Here is a 16,596-nt window from a genome sequence, read left to right on the forward strand (position 1 = left end):
GGGATCAGGATTCAAACCCAGACCCTCACTTTTTCTCCCCTTTCCCTCCCCTCTCTCTTTCCTCCCTCTCCCTTGCGTCGTGTGTTGCAAGCCTCCTCCCTCTCACCCGATTCTTCCATAGCCCAGCCCGGGGCCGCCATGCGCCGCCTGGCCTCACTGCCACCACCACCGGCGTCCTCTCCTGCCAGTGAGCACCTTCCTACCACCGGTGAACAACACGCAACTCCCTCTCTCTTCTCACGGTAAGCTAACCGAAATGTGTAAAACCCATTTCTCTCTTCGTGCACCGCCGTATGCAGCCACCCATGGCCACCGAGCACCACCATGAGCTTCCCTTTCCCTCCCCCTTTCTTCTCCCCTTGACTCGAAGCCCATAGCTCTCCCCCACACGCACGTGCGTTTCTCCTCCCTCACGCATGGGTTCTCCCCTTTCCACCGCAGTGCGTCGCCACCCATGGCGCCAACCACCGTCTTGAGCTTCCTTTGGCCACTATCGGTCTACCCAAACCACCCATAGCCCCGATCTATCCCTCACGCATGCCTACTCTCTCTCACTCTCTCACGGGCTCTCCCTCACATGCGGCTTAGATCCACTGCCGCCTCCAGCCACCCTAACGCCACCATAACTCCACCAGCAACCTCCTAAACTCCTCCATGGCTAGACATGACCAACCAAGCTCCCCTTTATTTTCCATGCCTTGTGGCAAACGGGTTTCCCTTGAAAACCCACGGCTCCGCCATGCTCGGCCTCCCCAGCCACTGTGAGACTACCCTCAGCCTCCCTTGGCCTCCCCTAGCCTAGCCCTAAGCCCAAACCACCACTTTATATGGTGGACAGCCACTGTACGTGGGTTAGCCACCACGTATGACCCTTTTGACGTCATCAACCGTGACGGTCAGCGAACAACGCACGAGTCAATCTCGACAATGGTATAACTCTCTATCATTCGTTATTTATATTAGTTGGTTAGTTAGGTTGTGGACTGTACTGTTAGTATTGTGGAGTTCGCTGTGTAGTATGGAGATGTGATGTGCTGTATATGTGAAGTATTGGGTATAGTTGGGAACTGTGCTGTGAAGTGTGGCTCTGAAGTATGTGTTGTAATGATGAGCGGCATCGTATGGATTGGGAAGAGAGTACACATAAAGTGTACTCTTATGGTGTAGTGTTGGATAAGGAGAGTATATGTAAAATATACCCTCATGGCATAAGGTGGAATGGGAAAAGTACACGTGGAGTGTATTCTGTGAGGTGTAGCGTGTGTGAAGGGAGTACACGTGGAGTGTACTCCATATGGTGGAGTGATGCATCATGTGGCGGGTATGCCGTAGTAGTGATAGGTCGTAGCATGTATAGAGGGAGTACACGTGGAGCGTACTCCATCAGGTGAAACGACACACCATGTGACGTGTCGCAGAGATAAGGATAGTTGTGTGGTTGATGGGCATAGAGCGTGGTGAGTAGTGTCGGGAACTGTTGAATAGTGTCCCAAAGTAGCTATGATGTAGCCTGTAGTCTAAGGTGACAAGTGTCACTATGATTGACTTTTGGCTAGGAGTATGTGTGAAGTGGCAGAACAAATGTAAAATTGCGCAACGGAAGCATGACTGGGGAATATCACGAAGTGACATGGTTACTGACAGTCGTGCTTGTGATGAGTGATGAGTTAGTGTAGGAATGGCGTAGCAGGAATTTGACAAGATGTCATGATGTAATAGGAGTACGTGAGGGACCTTACTCACGATGAGTTAGGAGTTGGCGTAGAAATGACGTATCGGGATGTCAGGTGACATGACACAGTCACTGTGTATCTTGAGATTAGTCTCGAGCTATATGACATGACGTAAGGCATAGTTGTGAATGGAGTCTTATCATGTTAAGTGTTGGGATGAACTGTCAAAAGGGACGGGAAACATGAAGAGTCATGCTAGCTAGGTTAAGAGAAAGTTGGTATCGGAGTATGGCGCTTGTCCCTAAGAGCATGTGATCAACGTGTTATATGTTGATTTTAGATGATGAAGGGGTAAGGTACATGTGTAATCTAGTGAGACACATGTGTCGGACAGATTTACCATATGTAATAGGTAATCTGTCATAAGTATGGTTACACGGTGATTAAGCCTCGGAGTTGGCTTAGAGCCATGTGGCGTGTATGGAGGGCAATGAGGATTAATGTGAGCTAAGGTGCATTGAGGTAGTGACGGGTGTATTGTCTAGAATTGAGATGCGTGACTCTGTCGCTCGGAATCATGCGTCGAAATGTGGTCAATAGAAAGAGTAAGATGAAAGTTTTAGTGTCTTAATCCTAAAGTGAATCATGAGTTCACCTTAGTGGATGGGCACTTGAGATAAGATCTTGAGTTTGGGAGATTTAGTGATCGTTAGTGGATCTCGAAGGTTTTAATATAGTAAAAGGCACGTAAGAGCATGTGATAGAAGGAGAGTGTTCCAAGTGAATTGTAGTTTACGTCTTTTAAGTTTAGTTGCTTATGCATTAAATAAAGAATGACGTCAAAGTTATGTGTATGCATGTAGGTTGCCATCTAACACGCACATGAATGGACTGCATGATATGAAAGTAGTATGGAGTCCAGGTAAGTATTACGTTCATACTCTTCTAGAGTTTTCTAAAATAAAAGAAATGAAAAATAAATGTTTTTCCTTTACAACGCCTTACGAAACGACACAAAAGATGGTTTACGAAAAACGTGCTAAGTATAAGTGTTCAAATGTACATGTATGTAACGGTCCTCCTTGGCAGCCCCTTTTTACTCACCCAAAGTATTAATTGTACGCATGTGAATGGATGACTATACGCAGTATCTATTGTTTGTATTTTCCACGAAAAGAAACTTTGAGGCTGATGCCTGATGCTTTAACTGATGCTTTAAACGACACGAAGAAAGTATGTTGTTTTAAAATGTCCCTACGAACTGATGTTTTAAGGATGCCACGAATCGATGTTTTAAATGATGCCATGAAAGATGATGTTTAAGCCCATGCTTTTAAATGAAATTTTCTATGAACGAACTGTTAAATGAAAGATAGAGCTGAAATGAACTGAAAGAAATGACTGAACGTTTAATGTATGAAAATACATAACGGCCACATGAATGGATGAAAAGGGTACCAAATGAATGGGCAGATTGCAATGTCGGATAAGTAATAGTACTGGTAGTGCACCCCTTGACTAAAAAGGGATTCTCAACCCATGGCCATGGGCGGATTCCAGGTCCAAAGGAAGACCGCTAACCTCAACACATGAGGCGTAATAGTTTGTACCGGCCAATGAAAGTGATAAGAAAGAATGTATGAACGCATGAACGTATGAACGCATAAATGCATCACATTCTTTAAGAAATTAAAGCACTAACGGGAGAAACGTTTTACTAAGAGAAAGCCCATTTTTTAAAGAAAAACTCTGTCCAATGATGTTTTCAAACAAACGCACGCATGCATGTATGTATAGTATGGTATGATGAATGCATGAATGAAAACCTATGTTATTATATTTTAACTGTATGAAGTAATGCTTACGAGTCATCGACTCATTTTAATTTTTATGTATGCCCCTCCCCCCACAGGAACCGAATGAACAGTACGCGTTAGGACAGACACGGCCCATGGGAAAGAGAATGGAAGTTTAGGCATGAGAGTTTAATTGTATGAGAGGCCTTTTTATTTTGAAGATTAATGTTTTCTGTTGTAAATTTCTTTTATTCTCAAAACACATTTTATTTCATAACGTAGAGTCTTGCAACCTGAGTATGGAAGTAAAAAGTTTTAAATCAAACGGTAATTCCCGTCGTCTTTTCTAAAATCATTTTATAAAAAATCCCACCACAGGGATGGGTGTTACAATAGATCCATGGACTACCACTGGAATATATGACGATGGCTAGCATCCTCATTAGCTTGGCCAAAGTTGAAGGATGGCTAAAATTTAGATAATCTGCGTCACAAAGACCCCACATTAGATTGAGCATCTCTAAAACAATTTGGACTTCTGTTATAGTGGTTGACCAAAGATGGAGAACCACAATTGATTCACCAAATATTAAAATACTAATTTCTCACTCCAACCACTTGTAGGTGTTTATGTATGTAGATTTTTTATTGACATTGAAATGAATATGTTGCTAGATATTTAGTTAGTGAATAAGAAATTTAGATAAAATTTTAGATAAGTTTAATCTCAATTTTTGGTTATTAGCATTAAATGACCTTTGAAAATATGATTTTTTTAATATTAATTTAATTAGAATATAATTATTATTAATATTAAATTGGTATAATTATAAAATGTGATACAAATAAATTAAATAAAAAATTATTAATTTAATAATATTTTATTATTTATAGAGAGTGAATGGTTAATCCAATATGGGGATTGAATTTAAATGGAATGGGCAAATGTAAAAAAGTGTGATAATTGCTAAATTTTGAAAATGTATTTGGCTAAGGTAATGAGGATGCTCTAATACGAAAAGAATTGCAAGAAAGTTAGGGAATTTTATTCAGGTGGAAAGTGCAACTAATATGAAAATCATCTTGAAAAGGTATACGCGCATCCAAGTGGAAATAAACATTGAGAACCCACTGTCAGACAGCTCTCCACTCTCAAGGCCAAGAAAACCTACAACTTGGATTAGTTTTAAATACGAAAGATTGTTAGATTTTCGTTACTACTGCGGTTGCCTCGGCCATGTTCAACAAGTCTGTCCCTTATTTCAAATTCAAACAGAGGTGTCCAATTATGGTCCTTGGATGAGAGCTGAGAGCACCACAATAAGAAAGTTTGAAAATAGAAAATTTCCAACAAGCAATCGGGTTCAATCAACTAGAGATGATAGCCTCGGTAGGTAGACAAGCTATCCAAAAAACTAGGAATTTCTTTCCGCACAACTCGAAGGCAAAGAAAAGATGCATGAAGTAGGAGAAATACAACAAAAACTGCAAGCTGAAGCCGAATACTGCAATGGTTGCGGAGACACTATTCAAAATATCCATGGAAGGCATTACAACATGCATGCAGATGCGAGTGGGAAGAGAAACACACGTGGCAACCTTCAAACCCACCTGATGTTAGAGGTAGCTTCATTTAATGAAGACAGCTCAAGGAGCCCATTAACGACAAGGCAAATCTCTCTGAAAGATCAAAACAGTATGGCTTGTCCCCCCTCACTTTGAGCAAGAAAATCCAGGCCATCCAACAAAGCAGTGCAGATTAGATGGTAAGCATCACACCTCCATCCATTAATCACAGCCCGCACTCATTAACCCCCATCAACTCACATTTCTCTTTCAGAAATAACAAAAATCCCCTTGACCAAAAAACCCAAGCTGAAGTAAACACAATTTTTAAAAGCATTACTGCTCAATTTGAGCAATTGAAATGCCCAACATATATAGCTCCAAAGGCCCACTCTATTTTTCTCCTGGTCAGCCCATCGGGCAGGACATGTTTGGCCATAAAAGCTAATCAATCCACTGAAACCTTTGTCCCAGCCCAACCCAGTCTCACTCCAATCAAACCGTGCCCCATTAACCCAGTCTCATCCCAACCAAATTTAACCCATCCTAGTCAATGCCTCAACTATCCTTTACAGTAATCCATTAACAACCCAAACTAGAGCTTTCAATACAACAACCCACCTTCACAAAATACTAGCCCATACCAGTACACTCACCCTGACCCATCTCAGTTATTAGTAGCGGACAGATTCATATCACCTCATCCCAAGCAATGCAACTCAGCCATCTCAATCCATGCAAACCGAAACAAAACAAATCCTAAACAACCACCCACAGCCGAAACATTGGAAAATGAATCAAAGAAGAGACAGATTCATGAAGGATAAGGTGAGTCTGCCTCTCCTGGAGAGGAATCACAATTTTCAAACAGCAACTATCCAAGGTCAGATCATGGGGAAAATTCAAAATCAGTAACTGAAGAGGAAATCCCAATTGCAAAATATCTGCAAAGGGCAAAAGAAAGAAGAGGAAGCAATCCAAGTAGGCAACCAAAGAAGCCACATTTCTCCCCTTACCACAAGGAGGTGCAACACCCGGGTAACGCATCTCATACCACTATTTTTACTCTTTTTTATGAAGCCAAAGTGGTAGGGCTCATGCTGCCACCAAATGAAAAATGAAGACATTGTGTTGGAACTGCAGGGGTTTAGTCTGACCCCGTGCTTTGAGAAGTCTAAAGGCAAATATCAAGTTTCTAAAATATGATACAGTCTTCTTATCGGAGACAATTTTGTTAGGTGTAAATACTCGTACTATTGTAAAGAGACTAGGTTTAACTTGTATGTGAATATCCCACTAAATAGTAGATGGAGTGGACTTTTGTTTATGTGGAGACAAGGTATGGATGTAGAACCTGTGTTTATGAATAGTAATGTAATGTCTATATTTGTGTACTCAAATCCTACTCATAATCCGTAGCTTTTAAATCTTGTTTATTTCCCTGCACAATATAGTAAAAAAGGGAATTTCTGGGACACTCTCAATAACATAACAACCAATTTCAATGGTCCTATCATCAGTATAAAGGATTTTAACGCTGTGATTAGTCAATCTGAAAAGTTTGGAGGCGAGCCCTTTGCTTGCTCTTCTAGGCCAAATGGCCTTAGAGCGTACATGGAAACAAATGGTATGGTTGATATAGGTTATCATGGACCAAAACATACTTGGACCAACAATAGACAGGACAATAGGAACATCTGAGAAAGATTAGTTAGAGGGGCCGCAAATGCTCACTGGATGAATCTTTTCCCCGATGCCACTCTCCAAAATCACCCCATCAGCTCCTCTAACCACTCCCCAATCCATTTGGACACCATGAGAAGAAATTACACTAGAAATTCCTTTAAATTTAAAGAATTTTGGATAAAAGACCCTACTAGTCAAATGGTCATTCAAAAAGCTTGGAACATTAACTTTGTTGGTTCTCCTGGTTTCATCCTCTCTAAATAGAGTAGCTCAATGAATAGTTAAGAAGGGAAGAAATCCTCTAGAGACAGAAGTCTAGGCTACAGTGGTTAACCATGACCGATCTCAACCACCATTAGGAGGAGATCGGATTTCATTGACAGTTTGAAATTGAGTCAAAATCACTGGACATCTGACCAAAATGACATTCAGGAAAGATTTTTGGACCACTTCAAAAACATTTACAACTCCTCCAACCTAGCCCCACTATCTGACTTAGAGGAACTTTTCCCTGAAAAAATCTCTGAGGAGGAAAATCATTTTCTTTGCGAAATTTCAACTGAGGAGGAAATTATATCTACTTTGAAGTACCCCTTCAACAAAAGTTTCGGGTCTTGATGGGTTCACGGGTCTCTTTTACAAACATTATTGGGATATCATCAAATCTAACTTCATTGCGGCTGTTAAAAATTTCTTCACTCATGGAAAGCTGTTAAAAGAATTGAACAATACTCATATTGCTCTCATCCCAAAAACAAACAACACAAACATTGTGAATCAATTCAGGCCCATAAGTCTATCCAATGTGTGCTATAAAGTTATAGCAAAAATCCTTGCGAACAGGCTCAGAGAAATCCTCCCAAAGATCATTTCTCCTCATCAAACGGCTTTTGTCCTTGGTAGAGTCATTCAAGACAACATCATCCTTGCTCAAAAAGTTTTCCATCATCTAAAAAAGAAAAGAGGGAAAAAAGGGCTTATGGCTGTCAAAATTGATATGGAAAAAGCGTTCGACTTCTTGGAATGGAACTCCACCTTTAATATCCCTTCAGCTCTTGGTTTCCATAGAATTTGGATAAAATGGATCAAGGAATGTATCACCACTTCTCATACTTGATGATTATAAATGGAAACCCTTATGATTTTTTTAACCCCTCGTAGAGACTCAGGCAATGAGATATTTTATCCCCTTTCCTTTTCATATTGGAAACCGAAGTCCTTTCTAGGCTCATTTCTAGAAATGAAAGTATGGGTCTTCTTAAAGGAATTAAAATCAGCCGAAACAGTCCACCCATTTGTCACCTTCTATTCGCTGATGACCTTATCATTTTTAGAAAAGCCTCTTCTGAAAATGCCCAAGGTTTTCTCAATTGCATGGAAAAATATTCATCCTACTCTGACCATAAAGTTCACACTAACAAATCTTCTATTCAATTCAGCAATAATACACTGCCTCGGGACAAAATTGAGATAAAGGATATTCTCAGGTTCAAAATAGCCTCATCAAAAATTAAATATTTGGGCCTTCCCCTTTCTTTTGAAACCTCAAAGAAATTCATTTTGAAGAAATTCAAGAAAATATCTTTGATAAACTAGCAGGCTGGAAAGCAAAAGTCCTATCTCATGCTAGTAGAACCATGCTGATTAAATCTGTTACTAGCTCTATTCCCTCTTATGCCATGTCTTCCTTGCTAATCCCGAAGGCTATAACAAAAAAGATTAATAAAACTTTTTCCAGATTCTGGTGGGGTTTCCCTTTTGAAAAATCAAAAAATTTCACACCAAAATCTTGGAAATCCATCTGTAAGCCTAAATCTCTAGGGGTTCTAGGCTTAAGATTGACTTCTGACTTCAATACAGCTTTACTGTACAAATTAGGTTGGAACATGATTAGTGGAACCACTGCCATTTGGAAAAATGTTTTGTCAAGAAAATATCTGAAAAACTCAAAATTCTTTGACACTCTACCAAAACTTGGACTCTTAGATTTGGAAAAGCATTCTTAAGCAAAACGAGTTTCTTAAAAAGAGTGTCTGTTTTTAAGATTAACAATGGAGCTAGCGCAAAAGTTTGGTTGGGTCATTGGATACCTACAAAGCTAAACTTCCAGCCCGACCCAAAAGATATGTCGATTGAAAAAGACCTTTGCATGATTGTTTCCGAGCTTACCATGAAAAAACCAAGAAAATGGAACACCAATCTTCTACAAGCACTCTTCCATCCTGACACGGTGACTGAGATCCAGAAAATTCCTTTAGCCCAAACAAATTTTCACAGATCTGAGGACAATATTAAATGGATGCATCATTCCTCAGGGAACTTTTCTGTCAAGTCAACCTATGTAGCCATTATCCTAAATCAAAACACGCCTCACGATCACTAAAAGATTTAGAAAAACATTTGGAAAGTAAAAGTTCAAGATAGGCTTAAACTCTTAAGCTAGAAAATCCTAAACAACATCATCCCCACCAAATCTTTGATCAAAAAATTCATTTCTCTGACTAATAGTGAATCCCAATGTCCGATTTGCAAAAGCGAAGAAGAAACCCAGATGCACTTATTTTTCTCTTGCTCTTTCACTAGAATCCTTTGGAGATAATCCCCTTGGCCCTTGAACATCTCTCAATTTGCAAACAATGAGATCAGTCACTGGATAGAATGCATAATCTCCCCATCAGATAAGCTTATTATGCCCTGTAGTTATGAGCATTATTTTCAAATTTTTTCCATCAATGCTATGGACAGCATCTGGCTTCTTAGAAATAAGATTGTCCATGAGTCTTTGATCCCAAATATTGATAACTTTATTTCTGGCACTCTAAAGATTTACAATGAGCACTATAATGCAAGGGGTAATAAACAAGTAAATAAAAGCCACAGTTGGAAAGCTACACCTAGAGGACATTACATTTTATTCTTTGACGTAGTTGTAAGGAATACAAGCAGTATGACAGCGGCAATTTGCAGATTTGAAGACGGTACTCCTATTTTTGTCACCACAAAGCACATACAAAATAAGAATCCAAACCAAGGTGAGGCCACTGCAATGTACATCGGATTGGAAGAAGCTTAGATGAACCATATCAAGAAAATAGTTATTGTAGGAGATTCTCTAGTGGTAGTGCAAGCGGCAAATGACCTTGATAAAAATTCAGACTGGACTATCCAGCCTTTAGTCAATGATATCAGGAGCGTGCTGAATTCTCTTGAAAGCAGGCAAACCAGGCAAATACATCAATGCGCGCATTCTATTACGCAATGGGCAACTTTCACTCTCTCTTATAGAAGCATACCTCTTAATTTAATTCTTCATTGTCTCTTAGATTTTCACAGTGGAAAAGACCCGCCTTATAGTTTGTAATATTTATGTACATATGACTCTATTTTTTGCATCTATTACGAATGACGAGCCTTGTTGAGAGAGAGAGAGGAAAAAAAACTTAGATAATCCGTAAAATCGAAAATACCAGACCGGACAGAAACCAAAAAATGGAAGTTTTTATTTCAGTAGTGAATCAATCTAGTATCAATACTTAAATTTTCAAAAACAATATATATATATCGGTTCGATTCTAAAAAATGTACAAAATCGAACAAAACATGAACCGTTACACCCATACTTCTCTACCTTGTATAAATAGATCAACAATAGGGAAATGACGTGGCGTGGCCCGTATGAGGCGTTTGGTCACCTTAAGGTAGTAGATTTTAGGGCATTAAGCGTTCACCAAGTTCAAGCGGGAAAAGCTAACAAAAACTTACGAACATGGTGGAAAGGAATTAAAGAAAACGAAAAAGTAGAAATAAGAAATAAAACATTTGTGAGTCTTGACTAGAAAAAGAATCTGAAGGTGAGAAATAGTAATTTTTCAAAAAGAATGTGTCGAGCCAAGTACATATAGGAGTGTTAAAAAAATAAAAAATCGGTTGAATCAATGGAATCGGACTGAATCCGATTCGTAACGGGTCTAATCATAGAATCGAAACTGCTTCGATACAGGATTTGAACCAAATCTAACCGATTATTATATTATAAAGGTTTGAACAGTGGTATGAAAATCAGATCGATTGCAGTTCCCCCTCTCTCTCCTTTCGTTGATAAGATTGTTAATCATCATTCATATAATATTTATTTTTATTTATTTTTTATTTTATACTTTCTAAAATATTTATATTATTTATATATTATATATTTAAAAATATAATTAAAAATTAAAAAATTATATGTGATGTGAAGTATGAAGTGATAATTAAAATTTTTTCTTTTCTTTATTAATATATACTTCGTTCCAAGAAAAAAAAAAAAAAAAACCCATTTCAATCAATATCAAAGACCATTACGAGTGAGTACTGTTTTGCTGAAGAAGCTACGCATCTGTACTCTCTTCTTCTTTCCCACAGGTTCTGGTCAAAGTTCAATCATTCAAGCCAGAGGCTTCGATCCTAAACATAGATGTGAAAGTTGTCCCGAAAACCCATTTTTCTGAATCCTCTGTGTTTTGTACGGAAAAGAGACACTCTTCCATGACCACAGAAAGTGCAGGTCTGGTCCTGCGCCTAGCAATCTTTCTCCTTCCACTTTTCATAGCCCAAGCATCCGCTCGCAACTGCAACCGATCATGCGGCATCAAGACCGTCCCGTACCCGCTCGGGTTCTCTTCCGGCTGCGATGTCCGTCTAAACTGCACCGACAGCGGCATGTTCATAGGAGAATTCCCTGTCCAATCCGTTAACGCCGACGAGATTACGGTCTCCATCGCCGCCTCGTGTAACCGTTCCGTCCAAACCTTCTTCCACCTCTTTAGCCACCACTTCGCCCCCACGTCCCGAAACGCGATTCTCTTAGGGAAATGCACCGCGCCCGCTCTTCCATGCACCATCCCGGCCACTCTCGTCCAGACCCATTTCGAGTCTTCGGGTTGTGACGCCAACAACAGCACGATCAATTGCTACACGGAGAGAAGTCCCCATGATTTCATTGATTACGTCCATTTGACAGCGAAGAGCTGCCAGTATTTTGTCTCGTCGATATCGGCGGAGAACGATTCCAGCTTGGCGGTGTCGCTGGAAGTTCAGGTGGTAAAACTCGGGTGGTGGCTCGAGGGAGCTTGCCAGTGTTCTATCAATGCCAATTGTACCGCACTTCTCGCTCCGATGACGGGACGGCCTAGTTTCCGATGCCGTTGCAACGAAGGATATGAAGGCGACGGATTCCGGGCCGGCGAAGGTTGCCGGAAAGGTCAGTCCCCATTACTCTGGTTTTTTTTTTAATATATTTTAATAATTTTTTATTTTCATTTTCAGAGCTATATATTTTAATTTTCATATAGGGGACAAATTTGAAATTATAGAATTTGTCATGGCACAGCATATTTCAACATTAATCAAGTAATTTTATCTCCGGGAATTAAGGTGATCACATCTTTGCATTTGTCAAGATGCACGAGATCCTATTGACTTTTTTACGTGCGTTCCACTTTTTCTGCCCGTCATTATCCATTTCAATTAATTTAATTTAGAAAGTAAGAATGCTTACAATAATTGAATATATATATATATATATATATATATATATATATATATATATTCTTAGAAACCACAAATAATTGAAACGTAATTTATAATTCATCATTTCATTATATTTATTATAAAAAAATTATTTATTTATAATTAATTTTTTTTATTAAAATAAATTTATTTTTATTATAAATAATCATTTTCCTCTTAAATAATTTATTTTTTTTATAAAAGTTGACCACATTACATACGAAAAATTGGTGTCACGTCCTGTCTTTAACGGTTGGATTTGAAAAGAGGAGGCAAGTTGCAGAATGAATGATTGAATATGTGATAATTTGGAGTAAAACTGTTATTATTTGTTTTTGTCTTTTTTTTTTTTAATTCTTTTGATCACAAATATATTTCATATAAATGAATTTATAAATTTATCTTAATATGATATATTAAATTATAAAATTATTTTTATTATAAATAAAATCTAACGGATCAAATTAAATTTAGTTAATTTATAAATTTATAAGAATTGTTTGAAGAGTCAAGAGTTGCCTAACAAGCATGTTGTAATTACAAATGATAACATGTTTGCTTTATGCAACAAAAGTGGTCGTCCAATGGGACCTGGAAAAAAGAGTGTGTAGTTGTCCTTAGCATAGTGATGCTCTCATTCATCATCATTTGTGTGGGGTTAGTCAAGTCATCCTAATCAATTACCTGCATTTATTTCCGTATATCATTTGGTCGACGACCAGATCAATATTATTACCATTTTCCCCTTTTTTTGGCCTTTTTTTTGGCCTGCTGAGGAATGGGTACGTAATATTCTATACCTAATACATCGGCGGATGGACCCCTTTTGTGTATTATAGAGTCGCGTGTGCATGAAGTCGGAGAAACTTGTGGAAACTCCAAAGCTTATTCATGGCATGCATGGGGACCCGGCCATCCACCCGTGACTATCAGTCAATAGACGCCTCCTTGTGGGGTTTGAACTTTGAAGTTTGAAGCTTTGGTTAATGGTTATTTATTCATGTTTTTGGTGTGAGAATGGCATATTTTTCAAACTTTTAGATATGTATGATTTGGAATTGTTGACCACTTGAAAGTTGTAGATTCTTTTTAGGTAAGTTTTCTCAAACTTTAACAAAAAATATATAGTGGTTTCGGAAAGGAAAGTGAAATGATCTCATCTTATCTTAAAATTTTTCATAATTTACTTTCCAAACATTACTTAACATAAACACTTTTCAATTTCAATTTTTTCATCTAATCATTACTTAATCATTACAATTTTTTCAAACTTCTAAACAAAATACAAAAAACAATACTACTTTTTCAAATTTCAAAAGAAAAATAATATTATAACTTTATAATATTTTTATTTAACTTTTTATCTCTCATTTTTTAAAAGTCAATAAAATATCTTAACTCAAATAATTTTACTACTAGTATTACGAACCATTTCATTACTATTCACAAAATTTTCATCTTATCTCATTACCAAAACAAGCCCTAGCATCAAATGAATAGTTATTATGTTTTTTTTTTTTTTTTTTTTTTTTTTTTTTTTTTTTTTTTTTAATAATGGAATGGTCATGAAAATAAGAAATTAGGAAAAGAGTTCATCCAAAAGATAAACATGAAATAGTTATTGTTCTCATTTGTCAGCATGCACGGCTCTCTCATAATTCTGTTTAGAACTTTCACCAAAGCAAGACGAGTATGAGAGGAGGCTGTATTTGTGTCGAACTATAAAGGTTGGATTGAGGCTAACCTCACTAAGTTTCCTCCTATACCTTTTCTTGGACCATGAAATATTGCTAATCCACCCAAATTCAATTGCTAAGAAAATCAGTGGATGTGTCCATCTTATGTAAATGAATGGATGAGATAAATTGAAATAAATCCATAAGTCTCATCTGTTATGGTTTTTTTCTCACATGATGTAAGCCAAACTCTTAATTAGCATACATATATAGTACTTAGTACTATAGAAAGCATGTATGTGTGCGTGCGTGTGTTCATCAAAATGGTGCTAAGATGTTACGTAAGTAAGCTTGGTACCATTATATCTATCTTTCTATATTAACAAGAATTGGCAATTTATTGAATTTATCTTTGATTTTGATACATAAAACAGTTTCTTCAGCATGCAACCCCAAAAAATACATGTCCGGCCAATGTGGAGGAACAACCAGAGTGGCTGTTTTAATTGGAGGTAACTCGTCTTTTCTTTAAATGGGTAAACAATAACACTGCTTGTTTGATCACATCACATGACTCGAATATGGGTAATCGGGATTTTTCAATGATCAGTAATGTTAGATACAGTCTTAATATCTGTAAACATCCCGCACTCCTTTGAAAATAAATAAGTTCTATTAAAAAATTAATTTTTTCATGAGTCTTATATTTATTTACTTTTTTCAAAGAGAGTGTGCTAGAGTTGCACACCTTAAAACTATAAATATCATTTCTCTTTTTGAATAAATTGTGTTGGAATTATATGGGTTTCCGACCAGTATACGATGAAACATGATTGATGAGTTTTCAATACTGATTTTGCATTCCTAAAAGTTGAATGCTCCATTCGCAGGCCTTGCTGCTGGAGCTTTTATGATGATTGTTGTGGGTCTGATATGTTGTTTCATTCGGCGGCGCTCTAAGTTAAAAGCCAGACACAGTGCCAAACGCCGGCTATCTGAAGCTACTGGCAACTGCAGCATTCCAATTTACGCCTACAAAGAAATAGAGAAAGCCACAAATAGTTTCTCAGAAAAACAAAGGCTAGGAACTGGAGCATATGGAACAGTATATGCTGGAAAACTCCATAGTGATCATGAATGGGTTGCCATCAAGAGGATCAAACATAGAGACACTGACAGCATTGAACAAGTCATGAATGAGATCAAGCTCCTTTCATCTGTTAGCCATCCAAATCTAGTCCGCCTCTTGGGCTGCTCTATTGAACATGGTGAGCAAGTCCTGGTCTATGAGTTCATGCCTAATGGAACTTTGTGTCAGCATTTGCAGAAAGAGAGAGGAGATGGACTCTCTTGGCAAGTTCGTCTTACCATTGCAACTGAAACTGCTCAGGCCATAGCCCATCTCCACTCTGCTATCAAGCCTCCAATATACCATAGAGACATCAAGTCAAGCAACATACTCTTGGATTACGACTTCAAGTCCAAAGTTGCAGATTTTGGTCTTTCTAGACTTGGGATGACCGAAATATCTCACATTTCAACCGCCCCACAAGGGACGCCAGGGTACCTTGATCCTCAGTATCATCAGTGTTTTCATCTATCTGATAAAAGCGATGTCTATAGCTTTGGTGTAGTTCTGGTTGAAATCATTACAGCATCAAAAGTGGTAGACTTTTCTCGACCTCCAGAGGAGGTGAACTTGGCTGCTCTTGCAGTTGACAAGATAGGAAAAGGATGCTTAGATGAGATTGTGGACCCATTCCTCGAGCCACAAAGTGATGCTTGGACACTTTCATCAGTGCATAAGGTGGCGGAGCTGGCATTTAGATGCCTTGCATATCACCAGGACATGAGGCCTTCAATGATGGAAGTGGCGGCTGAATTAGAAAGAATCAGGCTTAGTAGATGGGAACATTCAGAAGAAAAATATAGTACAGCATCATCAGACGTATCTTCTTCCTCTTGTTCATCCAACACAAGTGAAAAACCGCTAAGCTTGATGGTTAAGAAGGCAGGAATGGAGACTAGAGGTCTGATTGTGCCACAGATTGCGGTTCCTCATTTTAACTCATTGGAAAGAGTGAGGGATAATTCTCCAGTTTCTGTGCAAGACCCTTGGTTAAGTGAACAGAGCTCACCTTCATCAAGCAGTTTGCTGAATAATGTAATTCAGTGAACTTAAAATGTTGTTTTTTTTATAAGGGTGCTTAGTTTCATCTCATCCTGTCAATACAACCAAGATACTTTTGCAATGTTACTATTTTGTAAGTTTCCCATGGTTCAACATACACTGATGGATACTTGTATGCTTGTGGAAAGAATTCCTATAAAGAATTACAGATATTGTGCTTGTTTTTTTTGTTTTTTCATGTTGTCTTCTTAATTTCTCTATTCTTCATAAAGGGTTATGATTCTATGGCAATGCTATAAAGGAAAAGCCATACACACTCTAACCATGTTCGATCTTTCCCAACTTTCCCTTTGCGCCTTTCAGCACTCACTCCCCCATTTCCCTTTGCGCCATTCGAAACTGCCCAACACCACAACAATACAGACCAATGATCAGGCAGCAAATAAGCAAAGTAAACTGACTTTAACAGAAGCGCCAGGCAACCAGCCCAATGATACACCAGCATCATTAACATCATTGCA

The 16,596-nt window shown here is 38.2% G+C and overlaps 1 protein-coding gene across 1 annotated transcript; it reads left to right on the forward strand.

The window, feature by feature from the left end:
• Window positions 1-11,010: 11,010 nt before the first annotated feature.
• On the forward strand, window positions 11,011-16,294 carry LOC121243004 (wall-associated receptor kinase-like 14). Its single transcript, XM_041141049.1, has 3 exons — window positions 11,011-11,960; window positions 14,379-14,456; window positions 14,835-16,294. The coding sequence occupies exons 1-3, from the start codon at window positions 11,246-11,248 to the stop codon at window positions 16,118-16,120; spliced, it is 2,079 nt and encodes a 692-aa protein (XP_040996983.1). The 5' UTR covers window positions 11,011-11,245; the 3' UTR covers window positions 16,121-16,294.
• Window positions 16,295-16,596: the final 302 nt, after the last annotated feature.

Source organism: Juglans microcarpa x Juglans regia, chromosome 8D (genome assembly GCF_004785595.1).
Source record: "Juglans microcarpa x Juglans regia isolate MS1-56 chromosome 8D, Jm3101_v1.0, whole genome shotgun sequence".
Classification (NCBI taxonomy): Eukaryota; Viridiplantae; Streptophyta; class Magnoliopsida; order Fagales; family Juglandaceae; genus Juglans; species Juglans microcarpa x Juglans regia.

Excerpts from the sequence above, each read along its gene's own strand:
- LOC121243004 (XM_041141049.1), top strand. The coding sequence starts at position 11,246 with ATGACCACAGAAAGTGCAGGTCTGGTCCTGCGCCTAGCAATCTTTCTC. Across the intron at positions 11,961-14,378 it reads CGGCGAAGGTTGCCGGAAAG|TTTCTTCAGCATGCAACCCC; the intron begins GTCAGTCCCCAT and ends TACATAAAACAG. Across the intron at positions 14,457-14,834 it reads AGTGGCTGTTTTAATTGGAG|GCCTTGCTGCTGGAGCTTTT; the intron begins GTAACTCGTCTT and ends CTCCATTCGCAG.